The sequence below is a fragment of the Dendrobates tinctorius genome, unplaced genomic scaffold (assembly GCF_039654945.1).
Source record: "Dendrobates tinctorius isolate UK_male_01 unplaced genomic scaffold, ASM3965494v1 ptg000174l, whole genome shotgun sequence".
Classification (NCBI taxonomy): domain Eukaryota; kingdom Metazoa; phylum Chordata; class Amphibia; order Anura; family Dendrobatidae; genus Dendrobates; species Dendrobates tinctorius.
The window spans coordinates 4,282,959-4,304,949 of record NW_027361841.1 but is presented as its reverse complement, the minus strand read 5'-3'; the positions used below and the strand labels follow the sequence as shown (position 1 = coordinate 4,304,949).

General features: G+C 42.5%; 1 protein-coding gene across 1 annotated transcript in view; it reads right to left on the bottom strand.

The window, feature by feature from the left end:
* Positions 1–262: 262 nt before the first annotated feature.
* Positions 263–21,991, bottom strand: part of HSPA14 (heat shock protein family A (Hsp70) member 14) — a 41,009-nt gene continuing 19,280 nt past the window's right edge. Inside the window, exons 9-14 of the mRNA XM_073551284.1 lie at positions 12,328–12,483; positions 11,765–11,867; positions 9,857–10,072; positions 3,233–3,406; positions 1,844–1,911; positions 263–1,466 (exon numbers count right to left, since the gene is read on the bottom strand). Coding sequence (XP_073407385.1) covers positions 1,388–1,466; positions 1,844–1,911; positions 3,233–3,406; positions 9,857–10,072; positions 11,765–11,867; positions 12,328–12,483 — 796 coding nt within the window. The 3' untranslated portion in view covers positions 263–1,387. The remainder of the gene's footprint in view (positions 1,467–1,843; positions 1,912–3,232; positions 3,407–9,856; positions 10,073–11,764; positions 11,868–12,327; positions 12,484–21,991) is intronic.

Genomic DNA, 21,991 nt, shown 5'->3' with positions numbered 1-21,991 from the left:
GCTATTGTGGGTTTTTCTGTCATTAAACGAGGGGTACCAACAATTTTTGACCAAGTGTGTAGGGACAGTTAGGTGGGTGGACTGCTTATTGGATGTGTGAGAGATTAGGTAAGGTGGGTGGTATATTATTAGGTAGTTGTGGGTTTGAATGTGTGATATCGTTTTGCTATTACTGTATTAGTGTTGTAGTATCAATTATATATATTTCTAGTCGTCAGTTTGGGTACAAATATATGTATGTAATAGACTGTAGACTTGTGAGTGTAATAAATATTCTTTATTGATACACGGTTTTGTCTCCGTTAGTATATAGTATAAGGAACAGATAACAGTAAGGCATAACTAATTTGTATATTAATTATTAATAGTCTAAGTTAACCTTAATATTGGACCCAAAAGAGGTTTAGAAGTCCCGTGTAATATTTTGGAGGAAAAGTGTCACCCTATTACACTAGCAGTCCTTCACCAAGACACACTTAGGTGACGTTCACATGTCCAGTAATCATCAGCTAGAACGGATCCAGCAGCAATCTGCTGGCAAAACGTTATGCTGACATGTTAAAAAAAAAAAAAAAAAAATTCAGCTTGATGAGTTTTTTTTTTTTTAATGATATTTAAGTCTTTGGATCATGGATCCAATAAACAGCCATCCGTTATCCATTTGAAACTGATCCAGTAAGCAAAAATTGATCTTTTTCAAATAAAAGAACGGATGGTAATCTAACGGATCCATTTTTCATAGACTTCAATCTTAAAAAAAAAATGGATCCAGCTGAAATCAGTTTTTTAAAAACCAGACAAAAAAGTTGTGATGATGATTACTGGATATGTGGACATAACAGTTTAAAAGGCTTTCTTTTTTTGAGTGGAGGAGGGGAATCACTGGCTTGGGTGATATATTACAAAGTTTCTTCTATTTGCTTGTACTATAGATTTATGAAAAGTTTATTGAAACCACAGTGACCATTTAAATTCATCTACCTTATTAAACATTCACAAAATGTCTCGTACAGCATGAGTTAGTTGTACGCAGGGTATATGAGTGTACGTATCATTTCATACGTTTTTTCCTAAATTCTAGAGGCTGTATTGGTATGCCTATTGGTGGGTAATAGGGGTCAGAGACCCCCTAAGTGTTCGCTAAAACCGCCACTCTGAAGTGAATAGCTGCTGCAGGAGGGCATGCGCATAGCAGTGTACAGGCGCAATAGTAAGTCTTTGGGTCCAAACACCACTGTGTTACTAAAGAGAGAAGTCAGACAAATAACTTATGAAAAGCTAGACTTATTTTTTCAGATTTGGACTGTATACAACATGGTCATCGGCTTCTTTTGAATGTCTGAACTTGTCCGTGGACTCATAAATGTGGAATAATTTTGATCCTTGCTCAAGAGGAGTCTTCGACGGTGATCATTTCTGACTTTCCAGTGTCTTTGTCAGTGCAAGTTACATGTAATGAGCCATCCCTGTAGAAATAAAAACAATATTGATGAACCAAATGGGTGTAAACCCTGCAGAACATGGAAGCAAGATCACTCAGTCTTACAGGAGGCTGAATAACTCAATCCTGAGTTTGGCAAAAAAAAAACAAAAAAACTACTATTAAAATCACAAGTTTACAAGTTATAGTAATATTTCATCTTAGACAATGAGCTTTCATACCATATGCAGGGAAGTAATGTTACTCCATACACTAATCAATCAGAAATCTGACAACAGCGCACCATGATAGTGGGTGTATTCTGCTGAAATGCAAGTCTACTGATAACCACATAGATGCTGCATTTATTGGATGAGTAACTTCAAAGGGTGTAGGAAAGTTGAGTCAATTAAATTATGTTACCTCTTCATTGTAAGTACAGTTACTATGTCATGAACACCATCTTTCTTCTGCAGATCGTTAAGTACAATCTGTGAAAACAAATGAAAAGTTATCTAGCTATTCACGTTAGCATTAGTGCCCCTGCTGGGTATTCATTCTAGTATTATTCATTCTGATTTATTAAAGGGTGTTAACTTCCAAATTTATGGCACATGTATAGCATTGAAGGAAGAAAGATGGAGGAATAGAGACAGATGGCACAATTTAATTGGCTATATAATGTATTGCAGGGTTAAGAGTCCTAAGTTGACAAGCCGAGGGTTGCTCATTAGGCCCTAGGCTAGAGAGAGAGAGACAGAGGGCTATAGAAAGAGAGACTGAGGACTAGAGAAAGAAAGACGGAGGGATAGAGAAAGAAAGACGGAGGAATAGAGAGAGACAACGGGATACAGAAAGAGAAACTAGAACTATATTAGGAAGTTGTATGTATTTATATGTAAATGTTTAATAATAATAATAATAATAATAATAATAATAATAATAATACTACTACATTTTATTTTTATAGCGCCGACATATTCCGCAGCACTTTACATTTCAGTGGGGATTTGTACAGACAATAGACATTACAGCATAACAATAATCACATACAGTAGATTATAACAAATACCAAGAGGAAAGAGGGCCCTGCTCGCAAGCTTACAGTCTATGAGGAAAGAGGTAGACACGAAAGGTGGGTGGTAACAGTTGCCCTGATTGTATTGACCAGCCATAATGTTAAGTGTGTAACAGTACAGACACAGAGGGCTAATGGATGCATAAAGCATGTGGGAACATGATGCGGGAAATCTGGTTATGGATGGAGTATAGAGAGTTAATGCCAGGGCGGTGGATGTGTGTGAATGCAGCGGCCAGGATATAAATTACACAAATGCATATGGTATATATTTGTTGTACTCCTAATGTACAGGGAGTAGATGTATATAAATGTCTTACCTGTCTCCTGCCCTGTCTAACTGCCATGTTATAACTGCCAGTAGACATTTATATACATCTACTCCCTGTACATTAGGAGTACAACAAATATATACCATATGCATTTGTGTAATTTATATCCTGGCCGCTGCATTCACACACATCCACCGCCCTGGCATTAACTCTCTACACTCCATCCATATCGGCCCCTCGCTCCTTTCCTCTCCTATGTATAGCACTCACGCTCTTTTCACATTGTTAAATTGCACAGATCCAGTCAGTCCCACCATTCAACATCAGAGACGCTCTCACAAATCACTTAACCATCTGCTCACTCTTTCTATCCTCCTTCTCCTTGTCGCAGGAGACATTGCTCCCAACCCTGGTCCCCCATGTTATAGAAAGTCAAAGTAAATGAGATAATTCATATCTTACTTGTGCAAATTTTAAGTTTTCTGGTGTGCTTGACTTTCGAACTGACTCATACAGTTCCAAGCAAACTGAGGTAAAGTAACCAGGCGCTTGTAAGGAATGCTGTCTACGGGCAGGAAGCGGGGTACCCGACGGCAGTAAAATGGAGAACTTTTCAGCGCCTGACTCATCAGCCTCCTGTAACGATACAAGTGGAAAATACAGTAAATACTAAAGTAGTCACATTTGGGCACTGACCCCTGCCACCAGTTTTATTTTTCTCAACCAAGCCTACCACCAAGAATCATAACTGTATTTTTTTATCATCACAGCCATATGAAAGCTGGGAGTTCCATTTTTTCATGGCACCATTTAATTGGCTATATAATGTATTGCAGGGCTAAGGCCTCTTTCACACATCAGGTTTTCGCCGTCAGGCGCGATCCGGCGCTTTTGACAGAAACCGGATCCGGCGAAATGCAATGCCGGATCCGGTTTCACCCCCATTGACTTGCATTTGCGCCGGATCGCGCCGGATGGCCATGCGTTTCATCCGGTTTTCGCCGGATCCGGCAATGTGTCGCAATGTGTCGCGATCCGGCGTCTGGAAAAAACGTCTACTGTAACGTTTTTTTGTCTCCGGCGAAAAAGCCGGACACTCCGGATCCGGCGCGTCCGGCTTTTTCACACAATGAAAGCCTATGAGCGCCGCAATGCGCCGGATCCGGCCAAAGCCGGATCCGGTTTTTTGGTCTGAGCATGCTCAGTAGCTCTGCCCACAAGACATATATAAAAGCAAGACAGTGGGACCCACAGCCACACCCAACATGCCACCCAAGAAAGCAACCAAGCGAAGCAGAAGGCAGGAGACCACTGCAGCACCATCAGCACCACCACCACCCCAAATGGAGCAGCAAATAGAACATGCTGAGGAGGGGAGGCCAGCAGCAGATGAGAGACGGTAATTATCAAATCCCCCATTCCTCCAAACTAGGGCCATGGAATATCAAGATATTCATTGGCCCTTTGTTTCTCTTTATTCAACAGCCGCCAAAGAGATGCAGCAGCAGCACCATCAGCACCACCCCAAATGGAGCAGCATGCTGAACGGGAGGGGAGTCCAGAAGCAGATGAGAGACGGTAATTATCAAATCCCCCATTCCTCCAAACTAGGGCCATGGAATATCAAGATATTCATTGGCCCTTTGTTTCTCTTTATTCAACAGCCGCCAAAGAGATGCAGCAGCAGCAGCAGAAATGGCATCACTGGCAGCAGCAATACCCACAGCCATGGAGTCTGGCCATCAACAGGACAGCACATCTTCTTCTGGGAGCCCTCCCTCGCATCGTCAGCGTTTGACGGTAAGTTTTTATTTCCAAAATCCATCATCTCTGTAATATATGTCTATTCATTGCCTTTTATTTCAAAACAGGAATCACAAGATGAAGAGGAGCTCCCAGAAGAAGAAGGAAGGGGTGGACAGACGCTTGGAGTGCGCTCACAATTCGTAAGTTTTTTGCATCAAACGCAGAAACACAACATCACACTACACACAACACATAGAAAACAATGTTCTGCAGACCACACACAGCAAACAAATGCCTACATCCAAACTCATAACATTTTTTGTTTTCTTCTCTAGTCTTCCCAATCTGGTGCTCGGCCAAGAGGTCCTCGCAGTGCCTCCCAGGGTCGTCGGCGACAGCAACGCGGCGGTCACCAGCGTGTAAGTATAAATATTTTTGCTTTGTTTTTTTGCACTTTTTATTTCATTTCTTTTGTGGAGGCTAATTATGTTATTTTTGTCTTTTTCTTTAACAGCCTTCACAGCGTGCTCCCGACTCTGACGGTGAGGATGGAGGGATTGATGTGGACCGCCTCATCGATCTCGTCAGAGAAAGGGAGCCGCTCTGGAATATGGATGACCGCCGCCACGCTGACCTGATCATTACCCGACGACTCTGGGAGGAAATCTGTTCTCTCCTTGTGGGCCGCTGGGAGGACCTCGAAGCTCGGGACCAGATTAAAGAGCGTAAGTATATACAGTAACGGTTGCTTGATGTAAACCAGTGTTTCCCGAACTCCAGTCCTCGTGGTCCCCACGGATCATGTGTTCAGGATTTCTATTTACTATTGAAATCCTGAAAACATGACCCCTGGGGACCATGAGGACTGGAGTTTGTGAAACACTGATGTTGTATACTAACCACTCCTTTCTCGTTTCAGGGAACAGAATTGTGAATCGGTGGCGGTCTGTGAGGGATCGTTTCAAGAAGGAGTTCAATAAAGAGATGCGGGCCCCGAGTGGATCTGGAGGACGCAGGAGCAAGTACAAGTACGCACAAGCCCTGTCGTTCCTCCGGGAAACAATGCTCACCAGAAGGTAAATATTACACACCACATGTGAAAAAAATGTTAGATGTAACTTTTTTTTTTCAGCCAGGGCCATACCATGTCAGTATTTTAATTGTTTTTTTTTCTCTTTATTCCACAGCACGGTGAGCAGCACTCGGGAGCCTGCACGATTGGACCCTTCTGAGGCGATCCCTGAGGAGACCGGCACCGAGGGACACTTCGACCGCCCCGGTACATCTGCACCTTCCCTGCCTTCCCACACATTCGACCCATCTGTCCCATCCACCAGCACAGGAGCATCGTGGCCGCCTACATTACATGAAGCTGCTGGTGAGGAGATCGCTTTCCCTTTACCCCACCCTTCTGCCCCTGCCGCCTCTAGTACACCTGCGGGTACTGGGCGACAGCGGCAGAGGGGTCAGGAAAAGAGTTATGCGCAAGAGTTATTGCATCTGAATGCATCTTTCCAGAACTGTCTCAAAGTCTTGTCAGAGCAAATCTCCGCAGGCTTTCAGCAGATCAACTCCAGCATTCTGGAGGTGAAGACACTTCTGCAAACCATGCATTCAGAAGCAAGATCTTCGCCAAACCACACCTTTTTCAGGTCTGTTGTGGAGCGCATGGAAACGCTCTCTCCTGCCCAGCAGATGCATGTAATGCATTCGTGCCACGGTGCTCTACAGCAGGTTACCTCCCAACCTCCACCTCCCACCACTGTAGTTCCTCCACCTGCACCCCCCTCCAGCCACTTTCCATCCTCCCCCTCCTATTACATCTGCACCCCCTCCAGCCACTTTTCATCCTCCCCCTCCTACTACATACCAGCAACCTGCCCAGTACCAGCAACCTCCCCAGTACCAGCAACCTCCCCAGTACCAGTCATCTCCCCACTTCCAGCAACCTGCCCCGTACCAAACTCCTTCCCCGTACCAAACTCCTTCCCCATACAACTTTCCATCAACATCATCTGCTCCTACAGTCCCTGCCCAACCCTCCACTCCACCACCCACCACCTCTTCTGCTTCCCACATGTCCACCCATTCTGTAGTTTTTTCCACACCTTCACCTCTAACTGTTCCTTCCCCACCAAGATCCCAGTCCTCTCTCCACACACCCAGTGTCGAAGTGTCCCGCAGCCCCTCCAGCAGTATTTCCACCCCACAGTACACAGAATTGTAATGTGTGTTTTTTGTAATAAAAATGCCCATTGGGTTTAAAACCTTTCTAAAAAAGTTTTTTTGCACTTTAAAAACATTTTACAAAAAAAAAAAAAATTTTTAAATAAAAGTTAAATTATCGTTTCACAATGGTTGTCTGTCATTTCTTTCTGCGGCGAACTATGTTTTAAAAAAAGGTTAAATACAGGGTATTTCAAAGGTAAAAAGGTATTCAAAACCAGGTACAACTGTGGGTAAATTTTAGCTTTTTGCCACAGTTGTGTTCCTGGTTGTGTTTGAAGCAAAGTATTTCACTTAAAAAGTTGTGTTTATTGTTGGTGATTTCCTACCAATGTACACAACTTTTGTTAAAAGGTGAAATACTTTGCATAAAACACAACCAGGTACACACCTGTGGCCTAAAGGTTAAAATAGTAAGACCATGACAAGATAGCCAACTTTGGTTGGCAAAGGTATATACTGTTGGTCCAGAAGGTACACAAGTTTAGGGCAAAAATCTCTCACACTCTGTCATCCCAGTGTACTCTGCCTTGAGGTGACATAAAGTATAGTGGAAAATTGTCCCTGAAACCGTCACAGAACTTCTAGTGGTAATATTTCCAATGACAACATCCATCTTCGCCAGTAACTTGCTCTTCTCTCCAACCTGCACTTTCTTCTCTACAACCTGTCAAAGAAGGGCTGTAGGAACATGCTATATCTAGTTTTCCAGTAGCCAATCCCGTTCGGAAGGCCACAAGGGTCAATTTTAAAAACCGGATCCGGCGTAATCCGTCGAAAAACGGATAGAAAAACGGATGAACCGGATGAGACGGATCCGGTTTTGTCTGTCAAGAAAAAGACGGATCCGGCAGAAAACCGGATCCGTCACATCCGGTTTTACTAAACATTTGCCGGATCCGGCGTTCCGGCACGACGCCGGATCGCACCTGACGCCGAAAACCTGATGTGTGAAAGTAGCCTAAGAGTCCTAAGTTGGCAAGCCAGGGGTTGCTCATTAGGCCCTAGGCAGCTTGCAGCTGCATTTTGGGTAATCCATCTGCTTCACTACTTCACTGCCGTGGCCACTATTCATCGCAGGGACGGATGTGTAAACTCCAATCCTGGAATTTGCAGGGAGGTGTCTGCTGTATAAATACGGCTGGCATCTGCTCCATAATGCCCCAACTGACATGTGACATACATGGTATAATATAGCAAGCCTTGCTTAGCTCTCTACGTCTTCTCAATATATTTATGATATTTTGGCAATTTTGCTTTGTTATATAACTACAGTCATGGCCAAAAGTTTTGAGAATGACACAAATATTAATTTTTACAAAGTCTACTGCTTCATTTTTTCTAATGGCAATTTGCATATACTCCAGAATGTTATAAAGAGTGATCAGCTTAACAGCAATTACTTGCAAAGTCAATATTTGCCTAGAAAATGAACTTTTTCCCCCAAAACACATTTCAACATCATTGCAGCCCTGCCTTAAAAGGACCAGCTAACATCGTTTCAGTGATTGCTCCATTAACACAGGCGTGCGTGTTGATGAGGACAGGGCTGGAGATCAATCTGTCATGATTAAGTAAGAATGACACCACTGGACACTTTAAAAGGAGGCTGGTGCTTGGCATCATTGTTTTTCTTCTGTTAACCATGGTTATCTTTAAAGAAACACGTGCAGTCATCATTGCACTGCACAAAAATGGCCTAACAGGGAAGAGTATCGCAGCTAGAAAGATTGCACCTCAGTCAACAATCTATCGCATCATCAAGAACTTCAAGGAGAGAGGTTCCCTTGTTGCCAAAAAGGCTCCAGGGCGCCCAAGAAAGACCAGCAAGCGCCAGGACCGTCTCTTAAAAGTGTTTCAGCTGTGGGATCGGGCTACCAGCAGTGCAGAGCTTGCTCAGGAATGGCAGCAGGCAGGTGTGAGTGCATCTGCACGCACTGTGAGGCGGAGACTCTTAGAGCAAGGCCTGGTCTCAAGGAGGGCAGCAAAGAAGCCACTTCTCTCCAGGAAAAACATCATGGACAGACTGATATTCTGCAAGAGGTACAGGGAGTGGACTGCTGAGGACTGGGGTAAAGTCATTTTCTCTGATGAATCCCCTTTTCGATTGTTTGGGACATCTGGGAAAACGGCTTATTCGGAGAAGACCAGGTGAGCGCTACCACCAGTCTTGTCTCATGCCAACTGTCAAGCATCCTGAAACCATTCATGTGTGGGGTTGCTTCTCAGCCAAGGGAAAGGGCTCTCTCTCAGTCTTGCCTAAAAACACAGCCATGAATAAAGAATGGTACCAGAATGTCCTCTAAGAGCAACTTCTCCCAACCGTCCAAGAGCAGTTTGGCGATCAACAATGCCTTTTTCAACATGATGGAGCACCTTGCCATAAAGCAAAGGTGATAACTAAATGGCTCAGGGAACAAAACATAGAGATTTTGGGACCATGGCCTAGAAACTCCCCAGATCTTAATCCCATTGAGAACTTGTGGTCAATCATCAAGAGACGGGTGGACAAACAAAAACCTTCAAATTCAGACAAAATAAAAGAATTGATTTTGCAAGAATGGACTGCTATCAGTCAGGATTTGATCCAGAAGTTGATTGAGAGCATGCCAGGGAGAATTGCTGAGGTCCTGAAGAAGAAGGGTCAACACTGCAAATATTGACTTGCTGCATTAACTCATTCTAACTGTCAATATAATCTTTTGTTACTCATAATATGATTGCAATTATATTTCTGTATGTGATAAAAACATCTGACAAACACACATAAAAACCAGAGGCCAGCAGATCATGTGAAAATATAATATTTGTGTCATTCTCAAAACTTTTGGCCATGACTGTACTATAGCAAAGACCTTCTGCTGTGAACGCGCTACACTCCTGTTTGGGAGGGTCCCCAGCGTGCACAGCTGGAAGTCAAGAAGATCTAAACAGACTACAAACCAATAAAAACAGACAGACAATTTTTATCCAACAACTAGGACAAATCTGCATGTAGAGAATTTCTCTGTGCATGTTCATATTTGATCACAAGTTTCTTTCTCATGTATCTTATTATATACCGCCATGAAAGCTTTTTTTTTTTTTATTTTCCCCATTTTCTGGAATACAAACCTTAACCATTATGTCACTGGCAGAGCACTCAATAGTAATGGTGTCTAATTCCATAGATGGATTTTCTTTGCCCAGTAGAATTCCAGCTTCTATAGCAGCTCCTATAGGAATCACCTCATCTGGTGGTATGCTATTGAGCAGTTCCACGTCATGGAATAAATCACGTATCAACTGCTGCAGTTTGGGCATGCGAGCTGACCCACCACATAAAACTACCTACGATGCCAAGGGAAAATTAGCATTTAGAAAACAGCAAAGAATGCCTCAAAAACTATCAAAATATACAATACATATTCATTTTGCTACACATTGCACTATGCAATTGTATGCAAGGTGTTGGTATGTTCTCCCCATGTTTGTGTGGGTTTCCTCTGGGTACTCCGGTTTCCTCCCAAACTCCAAAGACATACTGCTAGGGAATTTAGATTGTGAGCCCCGATGGAGACAGTGCCAATATTGTCTGTAAAGCGCTGTGGAATTAATGGTGCTATATAAATGAGTAAAATGTGTACACATCTGGCTGCAGCCAAAGCAAGTAACAGTCCATCAATGGGTGCCACAGGTGTTGGACACCCACTGATCTCATATTGATGACCTACCTTATCTAAAATTTATCTATATGGTGGTTTAAGTAGCTTGTATTATGAACTATAGAGGAAAACAAGCATAACTTTTACATTAAAGCACCATTCCAGCATTTGTTTTTTTAAGCACTGGAGTGGCACTTTAAACGTACGTCCCCTTCCTCTGGTCACACACTCACCCCCTCCGGCATCTTCACCGTTTTTCGGTGCTACTCCAATCCTGCGGTGCCATCATGTAACAGTAGCTTCTGACTGTCCAAAAGTCAGAAACTACGTCACAAGCTCTCAATACAAGTCTATGAGAGTCAGAACAAGGCTCTCATAGACTTTTATTGAAAAATGACATCTGCGCCACTGCACCAAACAGTGGAGCTGCAGGCAGGTCAGTTTTTGCCGGAGACTGACTGGAGCGGCGGTGAAAAACAGATAGAAACGTTGGAAGGTGGTATACATTTAAAGCACCACTACAGCAGTGCAACTAAAAAAAACAAACAAACGCTAGGGTGGTGCTTTAAAAAAAATGTAGAGAACTCACATTCGGAATGGTGCCGGAAATTTTTTCACTTTTATCACCTGCCAATTTGGTAAGACACATAAGATACCGATTGAGATGGTCATTGCAAACACGTTACATGTGAGCTGTACAATGGTTCAGCCAGCAGCTTTCATGCCAAACTCTCCCATACACAGAAGCACTCAATCTGCTGAGTACAACTATAGTCTCTGAGAGAGAGCTGCTGACAGACTTCTGACAGTGGTTTACCTCTTAAAGAACAAAAGCATCGGCCTACCAAGATCAGACATTCCAGATCCTAATCTACCATGACATCATGTATTGGGGGAGAGTCGGGGCCCCCCATACACAATAGGCTGTCAACCAAACTGACATCAGTCTAATGTATATAATGTCTGCAAGAAGTATATATGTTCCCCTGGTGTTTACATGGATTTCCTCCAGCTTTCCTTTCTTCATAGTTCTAGGGAATTTAGATGGGAGCCCCAGTATGGACACTGATGATAATGTATGTGAAACGTCGTGGAATATGATGGTGCCAGAGAAGTCAATTGAAAAAATATATGGGAGGCGGATAACTGCAGGTATTAGGCAGTACTCTCGCTCCTGTGCAGTGGCCACAAACCGCTGGTATGGCCAATTGAATAGGATTTATACCATCTCTAACACTGAGAAATTACAATAGTGCCACAAATTCTACGGCAGTGCTGGCAAAGAAACCAGACGTCTTTAGGAAACCAACAATACTGTGCCTCCAACGTTGTTTATTTAAAATAATAAGACATTACATAATAGTGACAAAATGCATACCTGATTCACATCTGTCGCCTTCACACCAACCTGATCAAGTAGGACTTTTATTGGATCAATGCACTGATTGAACAGAGATGAACAGATGAGCTCAAATCGAGCCCTGCAAGAAAAAGTTGCATAAATAGAAAAAAAAGGAAGGGGAGGCGGTAAGAGGGGTAAACCAGTTTTAAAGACAAAACAATTAAAACTAACATACTAAAATCATTAACTACCATATATGACATATTACTACTATATGCCAATTCTTTATAATATGCAGAATATCTCCGATCTGTCTGCTCATGGCCTAAAGAGTAAATGCGATTTCTAAAATGTCATTCACACTGAATAATAACTGTATTGAAATTGACCTGCATTATAGACGTTTTAAGTCTGAAGCATGGCAAATTATTCTACGAATTTCCACAATAGATTGTGCCCTTTGCAATGTAGAGAGTGTGGATTTTATTGCAGATTTCAATCTACAACAGATTCTTTACACCAAATGTTTATCTACCCATCGACCACAGAATCTACATTCACATTCCACAATAGAGCAAAACCCAGAGGATAAACATTACCTAGAAACATTGCACTCAAAATCAATGCCATCATACAATGAATCCACAAAGCAATTGGCACTTCCTAAATTGGACAAAGAATGCTTGGCCAGATCAGCACTATTCATTAGTTTCATCATTGCTCGGGCATTTCCATTGATGTCTTGTTTGTATGACCTAGTGAGAAAAAAAACATTATAAAACTTCCCTACCATTCACCTTCCCAGTATATTTTATTTAGTAAATGTAAAGTTCACCAAAACTAAGTGTTGGGGCAGTTTTAGTCTAGGTTTACACATATGAGGCACGTTCTTGTTATAATGTCAGCTTGTAGGATTACATCCTAACTAAATTAAATGAATTCTTACGGCGATAAGCCATGTAGAAGGACATTACTGTACATTACCCACTATAAAGTTAGCTGAATAGCAGATAATCACCTCGGCAATCACTGGAGCTGGGCAAGGTCTTATTTTTTTCATGTCGATTACTATTCTCTTTACAGCGTTTACTGTAATTAATTTTACAATACTGTGCTAAAGTTTTAGGCAGAGTAAGAATATGGGATAAAAAAGTGGATTAACTCCGCGCTGCTTGAAAGATAGAAGTCCAAATGGATATTCAGATAAAAAAGTGGCTTTATTCAACGTGTTTCGGAGTACTATGACTCCATCAGGAAAAAACAAAAGTATACTTTTGTGGTTTCCTGATGAAGGAGTCATAGTACTCCGAAAAGCATTGAATAAAGCCACTCCTGACACAGACTTAATCAGTCAGACTCTAACCTCCAAAACATGGGCAAGACCAAATAGCTATCTACAGATGTCAGGGACAAGATCATAGACCTGCACAAAGCTGGAATGTGCTACAAAACCATAAGTAAGATGCTGGGTGAGAAGGAGACAACTATTGGTGCAATAGTAAGAAAATTGAAGAAATACAAAATGACTGTCAATCGACATCGATCTGGGGCACCATGCAAAATCTCACCTGGTGGGATATCCTTGATCATGAGGAAGGTGAGAGATCAGCCTAAAACTACAAGGGGTGGGGAACTTGTTAATGATCCCAAGGCAGCTGGGACCACAGTCACCAAGAAAACCACTGGTAACACATTACACTGTGGTGTAATGACTACTGTGTCCGCTAGGGGGTGTTGTGTGGATGTCCCAAGAGAGAGGATGAGTGGCAGAATACCGAGTGGCCGTTGTGTATCTCAAAGTGGGTGGCTTTGAGATGAAGGCTTGGTTATGTGCTGATCAGCAGAGCTGATCTTTCGTGCCTATGTGTTAGGGAGAAGCCTTCAGGCAGCTGGAGAGATGGGCGGGTTCTAGCTGCCTACAAATCCACCCAGGGGTGTGTCTGATAACACCTATAGTAAAAGGCTATGTGAGTATGTGAAGGACATAGCCATGTGACCTGGTGGGCGTGGCTACAGACCATATATGGTGGCCAGGGTAGGTCACATGTTGTGAATGCTGGGACCTGATTGGTCCAGTTTGGAAGGTCCCGTGAGGAGAAGGATCTCCTGGCTAACAGCCTGTGGAGCGGCTGTGTAAGCATTGGCGATGTGTGCCTGAGCGCTCCCTGGAGGGAACTAACGTATACGATGGTGAAGCCGCATAAGGAACCCTGACGGGTGAGATAATGATGAGGCTGAATAGCCTATATAATGGACACTATGCTGATATGAACTTTGTGGTGCTTCCTTTGGTTTATGCTGAGTAATAAACCGCACGGACTGTTATAGTTATGGAAATCCTGGTGCCGGATGTGATTTATTTGCTGCCAAGCGAGTGTCCCCCAACCATGAATGACAGCGCTACCTCACAACGCCATAAATGTTTAAAATCCTGCAGTGACCGTAAGGTCCCCCTGCTCAAGAAGCCACATGTGCAGGCCCGTCTGAAGTTTGCCAATGAACACCTGGATGATTCTGTGGGTCATTGGGAGAAGGTGTTGTGGGCAGATGAGACATAGAATCGTAGAGTTGGAAGGGACCTCCTGGGCCATCTGGTCCCACCCCTGCTCAAAGCAGGATTCGCTAAATCATCCCAGACAGATGTCTGTCCAGCCTCTGTTTGAAGACTTCCATTGATGGAGAACTCACACCTCTCGTGGCAGCCTGTTCCACTCATTGATCACTCTGTTAAAAAGTTTTTTCTAATATCTAATCTGTGTCTCCTCCCATTCAGTTTCATCCCATTGCTTCTAGTCTTTCCTTGTGCAAATGAGAATAAAGATGATCCTTCTGCAATGTGACAGCCCTTGAGATATTTGTAGACAGCTATTAAGTCTCCTCTGTCTTCTCTTTTGAAAGCTAAACATTCCCAAATCATGCAATCTTTCCTCATAAGACAGGATTTGCAGACCAGTCACCATTCTGGTCGCTCTTTTCTGAACTTGCTCCAGTTTGTTGATGTCTTTTTTAAAATGTGGTGCCCAAAACTGGACACAGTATTCTAGATGAGGTCTGATCAAAGAGGAGTAGAGGGAAATAATGACTTCACGTGATCTAGACTGTATGCTTCTGTTAATACATCCTAGAATTGCATTTGCCTTTTTTCTGCTGCATCACACTGTTGACTCATATTCTGTCTGTGATCTATTAGTATACCCAAGTCTTTTTAACATGTGGTGTTGCTTAGCCCTATTCCTCCCATTGTGTATATGCTTTTTTCATTTTTATTGCCCAGATGTAGTACTTTGCATTTTCCCTGTTAAAAACCATTCTGTTAGTTGCTGTCTACTGCTCCAGTTTATTTATATCTTTTTGAATCCTCTCTCTTCTCTAGTATTAGCTATCCCTCCTAGCTTTGTGTCATCAGCAAATTTAATCAGTTTACCCTCAATTCCTTCATCTAAATCGTTGATAAAGATGTTGAACAATACAGGGCCTAGGACAGAACCCTGTGGTACCCCACTTGAGACATTCTTCCAACTGGATGTGCAGCCATTTACGACCACTCTTTCGGTCCTATCACTAAGCCAGTTATGAATCCACCTAACAGTTGCCTTGTCCATTCCATACCTAGTCATTTTTTCAATAAGGATTGTGTGAGATACTTTGTGTGGTGTAGTAACCACTGTGTCCGCTAGGGGGCGCTGTGTGGAGATCCCAGGAGAAGGGATGAATGGCAGAGTGTTGAGTGGCCGTTATGTATCTCAAAGTGGGTGGCTTTGAGATGACACTTAGTTATGCGTATTGATCAGCAATGATATTGCTGAGGTGTTGTTTTCAAGGTATAAGGGAGATGTCTCCAGGTAACTAGAGAGTTGGGTGGGCCAGTTACCTACAAACCCACCCAGGGGGTATGTTTAAAGCACGGTTGTAAAGAGTGTGAAAATGCCTGAAGGACCTGTGATGAGGTCAGAGTCATGTGACCCAGTGGGCGTGGCTATGAACGATATAATGTGGCCAGGGCGAGTCACAAGGGGTGAATGCAGGGACCTGGTTGGTCCCGTGGGGATAGTTGTCTCCTGGCTAACAGCCTGTGTGTGGCTGGGTGTAATGGCTGCCAGCATCTGAGAGTCCCAGAGGAGAGAGTGGATGTCTGCAGCGTGGAGCAACAGCCATGAGAGAACCCTGACGTGGGGGAGATAATTATGAGGCTGAAGAGCCTGTGTATGCTGGACATTGCTACCAGTGAAGTTATAATGGACGCTATGCTGCTATATGCTGTTTATGTTGTTTCTGTGGGTTTATGATGGAGGAATAAACCGCATGGACTATGCTATGATTTATGAAAACACGGTGCCGGATGTGTTTTGTTCGCTGCCTAGCGAGGATCCCCCATCTGAAAGACAGCACTGCCTCACATTTGTCAAATGCTTTGCTGAAGTCAAGATATACTATATCTACAGCATTTCCCTGATCCACCCAATCAGTGATTCAGTCATAGAAGGAAATTAAGTTAGTCTGACATGACTTATTAGTTACAAACCCATGCTGACTCTGTTTAATCACTTCATTCTTACCCAGGTTCTGACAAAACATTGAGCTTGTTGACATTAACGCAACTCGCCGTGTTTGGAGGAAGAGAAATGCAGCCTATTACACAAAGAAAACCGTCCCCACTGTCAAGTATGGAGGTGTGTTATGAATGAGTCACCGAGGAAGAAAAACAAAAACAAGCTAAGCCACAGAAAACCAGAGAGGTTGGTAACTAAGCGGATTGCAGACCCCTGATCCTATCCACACAACTAGCAGAAGCCGTGGAGCGTACCTACAATGATCCTAGATGCCTCGTCACAGTCGGAGAACTAAATAAGCCTATAGCAAGAAAAGGGGAAATCTAAACTGCCCCAGAGCAGACCCCAAAGCAATAGACAGCCCCCAAACATGTATTGTCGGTGAGACAAGATGAAAACACAAACACAGATAGAAAAATAGGCTGAGCAAACGATGGGGCCCACACTAACTAGGAAGGACAGGAAAGGAAAGATGCTGTCTGCAATCACGCATAAAAACCCTGCCAAAAAATGTCCAACACTTTCTGATAACAAAAACCCTGAAGTCGCTAGACTTCAATTCCCTATATCAGCACTCTGGTATATTCTGAATACAGAGCAAAAAGAGTCGAATCTGATCAGGGACAAAAAGCAAACTGGCATAAACAGAGACATAAGAATGGAAATTCAGCACAGCCCCAGCAGGGGCTGGCTGACCACAAAAACTGAGTAAACCAGACCAAATCTCATGTGAAAAAATAGCAGAACACACTTAGCTTGAGAAGGCAGGAACAGAACTGAAAACCAGAACCTCAGGGCAGGAAAAAAAAAAATCACCAGCACAAAATTAGGGAGTCGGCTGTCTTAAATCCAGTCAGAGACTCCTGATGTCCACTCACAGTCCTCCTCCTCAGGTGGCAGGTCTCTGCCATTTAGATCAGCTTCATTACCTGCTGTCACCACCAGAGGGAGCCCGGATGGATGGAGGACTCACGACTCCTCTGTCAACACAGCCAGCTCCACCACCCTCACCAGAAGCCAGAGGTAAACCAGAAAATGAGTTCACAACAGAGGTGTAAACATTATGTTTTGGGGGTGTTTCTCTGCTAAGGGCACAGGACTACTTCACCACAAAATAGGAGAATGGATGGAGCCATTTACTGTAAAATCCTGAGTGACAACCTCCTTCCCTCCACCAAGACATTAAAAATGACTCGTAGCTGGGTCTTCCAGCAAGACGACCCAAAACATACAGCCAAGGCAACAAAGGAGTGGCTCATAAAGAAGCACATTAACCCCTTAACGTCCAATGATGGGCAGAGTCCGATTGGACACCTCCCGTTTGGTGCGGGATCCGGCGATGAGCCCACACCTTTTCCGGCACATGACAGTTGATCTGATCAGCTGACGTGTGCCCCTAACAGCAGGAGACCCCATGGTTGTCATAGCTGGATAGCTATGAGCGCCGCCCAGCAGCCGGCACTCATAACAAGTGAGCATATCTGCTACATAGAGCTGCAGCCCTGTTCTATGTAGCACAAGCGATCGGATGATCGCAGCTTCTAGTCTCCCATTGAGGCAAGTAAAAAGTTTAAAAAATATGAAAAAAAAATAAAAGTTCAAATCACCCTCCTTTGGCCCCATTCAAAACAAAACAAAAATTCAAACATACACATATTTGATATCGCCTCGCTCAGAATCGCCATATATAGCTGGCATTTCGGTTTTTTATATATATATCGGATACTATATATATATATATATATATATATATATTTATATATATATAGTAAAAAAAAAAACCGAAATGCCAGAATTTTTGGTCGCTGCAACATTGCAAGAAAATGCAATAACAGGGGATCAAAAGACTGTATATACACCAAAATTATATCAATAAAAACGTCAAATCAGCAAGCAAAAAATAAGCCCTCACCCAACCCCAGATCCCGAAAAATGGAGACACTACAGGTCATGGAAAATGGCAACTTTTTTTTTTTTTTTTTTTTATAAACTTTGGAATTTTTTTTACCACTTAAATAAAAAAGAACCTATACAGGTTTGGTGTCCGTGAACTCGTAATGACCTGGAGAATCACAATGACAGGTCAGTTTTTGCATTTAGTGAACATGGTAAAAAAAAAAATCCAAAAAACAATTGTGGAATTGCATTTTTTTTTGCAATTTCACAGCATTTGGGATTTTTTTTTCCAGTTTTCCAGTACATGATATGGTAAAATCAATGGTGCCATTCGAAGGCACAGCTTGTCCCACAAAAAAACAATCCCTCACATGGCCATATTGAAAAATAAAATGGTTATGGCCGTAGGAAGGGGAGCAAAAAAACGGAAATGCAATAACAGAAATACCTCTGTTCCTTAAGGGGTTAATGTCCTGGAGTGGAGTCTCCAGACCTTAATCCCATAGAAAACTTATGGAGGGAGTTGAAGCTCCGAGTTGCCAAGCTACAGCCTCAAAATCTCAATGAATTAGAGATGATCTGCAAAGTGGAGTGGACCAAAATTCCTCCTGACACGTCCACAAACCTCATCATCAACTACACAAAAGTATGGCTGCTGTGCTTGCCAACAAGGGTTTTGCCACTAAGTATTAATTCTTGTTTGCCAGAGGGATCAAATATTTATTTCTCACTGCAAAATGCAAATAAATTCATATAATTTATACAATGTGAATTTCTGGATTTTGTTTTTGATATTCTATCTCTCAATGTTAAAATTAACCTACCCCTAAAATTATAGACTGTTCATGTCTTTGTCAGTGGGCAAACTTACAAAATCAGCAAGGGATCAAATACTTATTTCCCCCATTGTAATATTCATTATGTAAAATAGGGGGCAGCCATACAGATGAATACCTAACCAAAGCACCACATCAAGCCCCCCCACAGGCCGCCCTGAGGCACGGGCATATCATACAGTAACTCAAAGCTGAAAAGAAAGATTAAAGAACAACTACAAGACGTATTTCATCAACCAAGGTATCATTTTAATCAGTATAAAGACGCCAATCTGACACTGTCATTAGGTTATTGTGCACAATCCTGCTGACAGATTCCCTTTAAGTTACTGATTTTTGTAATTTAAAAAAAAACAAACAAAAAAAACAAAAACTGTCCAATTGCCTCATACTGGAAATTAACCCCTTCACCCCCAAGGGTGGTTTGCACGTTCATGACCGGGCCAATTTTTACAATTCTGACCACTGTACCTTTATGAGGTCATAACTCTCGAACGCTTCCATGGATCCCGGTGATTCTGACATTGTTTTCTCGTGACATATTGTACTTCATGTTAGTGGTAAAATTTCATTCAAATAACTTGCGTTTATTTGTGAGAAAAACGGAAATTTGGCAAAAATTTTGAAAATTTCGCAATTTTCCAACTTTGAATTTTTATGCCCTTAAATCACAGAGATAAGGCACACAAAAAACTTGATAACTAACATTTCCCACATGTTTACTTTACATCAGCACAATTTTGGAACCAAAATTTTTTTTTGTTAGGAAGTTATAAGGGTTAAAAGTTGACCAGCGATTTCTCATTTTTACAACACCATTTTATTTTTAGGACCACATCACATTTGAAGCCACTTTGAGGGGTCTATATGATAGAAAATACCCAAAAGTGACACCATTCTAAAAACTGCACCCCTTAAGGTGCTCAAAACCACATTCAAGAAGTTTATTAACCCTTTAGGTGCGTCACAGGAATTTTTTTGAATATTTAAAAAAAAATGAACATCTAACTTTTTTTCATAAAAAAAATACTTCAGGTTCAATTTTTTTTATTTTACCAAGGGTAACAGGAGAAATTGAACTGCAAAAGTTATTGTGCAATTTGTCCTGAGTACGCAGATACCTGATATGTGGGGGGGAACGACTGTTTCGGCGCATGGCAGAGCTCAGAATGGAAGGAGCGCCGTTTGACTTTTTCAATGCAAAATTGGCTGGAATTCAGATTGGACGCCATGTCACGTTTGGAGAGTCCCTGATGTACCTAAACAGTGGAAACCCCCTACAAGTGACCCCATTTTGGAAACTAGACCCCCCAAGGAACTTATCTAGATATGTGGTGAGAACTTTGAACCCACAAGGGCTTTACAGAAGTTTATAACGTACAGCGGTACAATTAAAAAATCATATTTTTTCCACAAAAATGATCTTTTCACCCCAATTTTTATTTTCCCAAGGGTAACAGGACCCTAAAAGTTATTGTGCAATTTGTCCTGAGTACGCTGATACCCCACATGTGGGGGTAAACCACTATTTGGGCGCATGGCAGAGCTCGGAAGGGAAGCAGCGCCATTTGACGTTTTTGGCTGGAATTGAGATCGGACACCATGTCGCGTTTGGAAAACCCCTGATGTACCAAAACAGTGGAAACCCCCCACAAATGACACCATTTTGGAAACTAGACCCCCTAAGGAACTTATCTAGATGTGTGGTGAGAACTTTGAACCCCCATGGGCTTCACAGAAGTTTATAACATAAAGCCATACTATTAAAAAATCATATTTTTTAAACAAAAATGATCTTTTCACCCTCAATTCTTATTTTTCCAAGGGTAACAGGACCCTAAAAGTTATTGTGCAATTTGTCCTGAGTACGCTGATACCCCACATGTGGGGGTAAACCACTATTTGGGCGCATGGCAGAGCTCGGAAGGGAAGCAGCGCCATTTGACGTTTTTGGCTGGAATTGAGATCGGACACCATGTCTCGTTTGGAAAACCCCTGATGTACCAAAACAGTGGAAACCCCCCACAAATGACACCATTTTGGAAACTAGACACCCTAAGGAACTTATCTAGATGTGTGGTGAGAACTTTGAACCCCCATGGGCTTCACAGAAGTTTATAACATAAAGCCATACAATTAAAAAATAATATTTTTTCCACAAAAATGATCTTTTCACCCTCAATTCTTATTTTTCCAAGGGTAACAGGACCCTAAAAGTTATTGTGCAATTTGTCCTGAGTACGCTGATACCCCACATGTGGGGGTAAACCACTATTTGGGGGCATGGCAGAGCTCGGAAGGGAAGCAGCGCCATTTGACGTTTTTGGCTGGAATTGAGATCGGACACCATGTCGCGTTTGGAAAACTCCTGATGTACCAAAACAGTGGAACCCCCCACAAATGACACCATTTTGGAAACTAGACCCCCTAAGGAACTTATCTAGATGTGTGGTGAGCACTTTGACCCCCCCAGTGCTTCACAGAAGTTTACAACGCCCGGGCGTGAAAATAAAAAATTCGTATTTTTTCCACAAACATGATCTTTTAGTCACCATTTTTTTATTTTCCCAAGGGTACCAGGAGAAATTGGACCCCAAAAGTTGTTGTCCAATTTGTCCTGAGTATGCTGATACCCCATATGTGGGAGAAAACTACTGTATGGGCACACGTCGGGGCTCGGAAGGGAAGTAGTGACGTTTTGGAATGCAGACTTTGATGGAATGGTCTGCGGGTGTGATATTGCCTTTGGAGAGCCCCTAATGTACCTAAACAGTGGAAACCCCCCACAAATGACACCATTTTGTAAACTAGACCCCCCAAGGAACTTATCTAGATGTGTGGTGAGCACTTTGACCCCCCCAGTGCTTCACAGAAGTTTACAACGCCCGGGCGTGAAAATAAAAAATTCGTATTTTTTCCACAAACATGATCTTTTAGTCACCATTTTTTTATTTTCCCAAGGGTACCAGGAGAAATTGGAC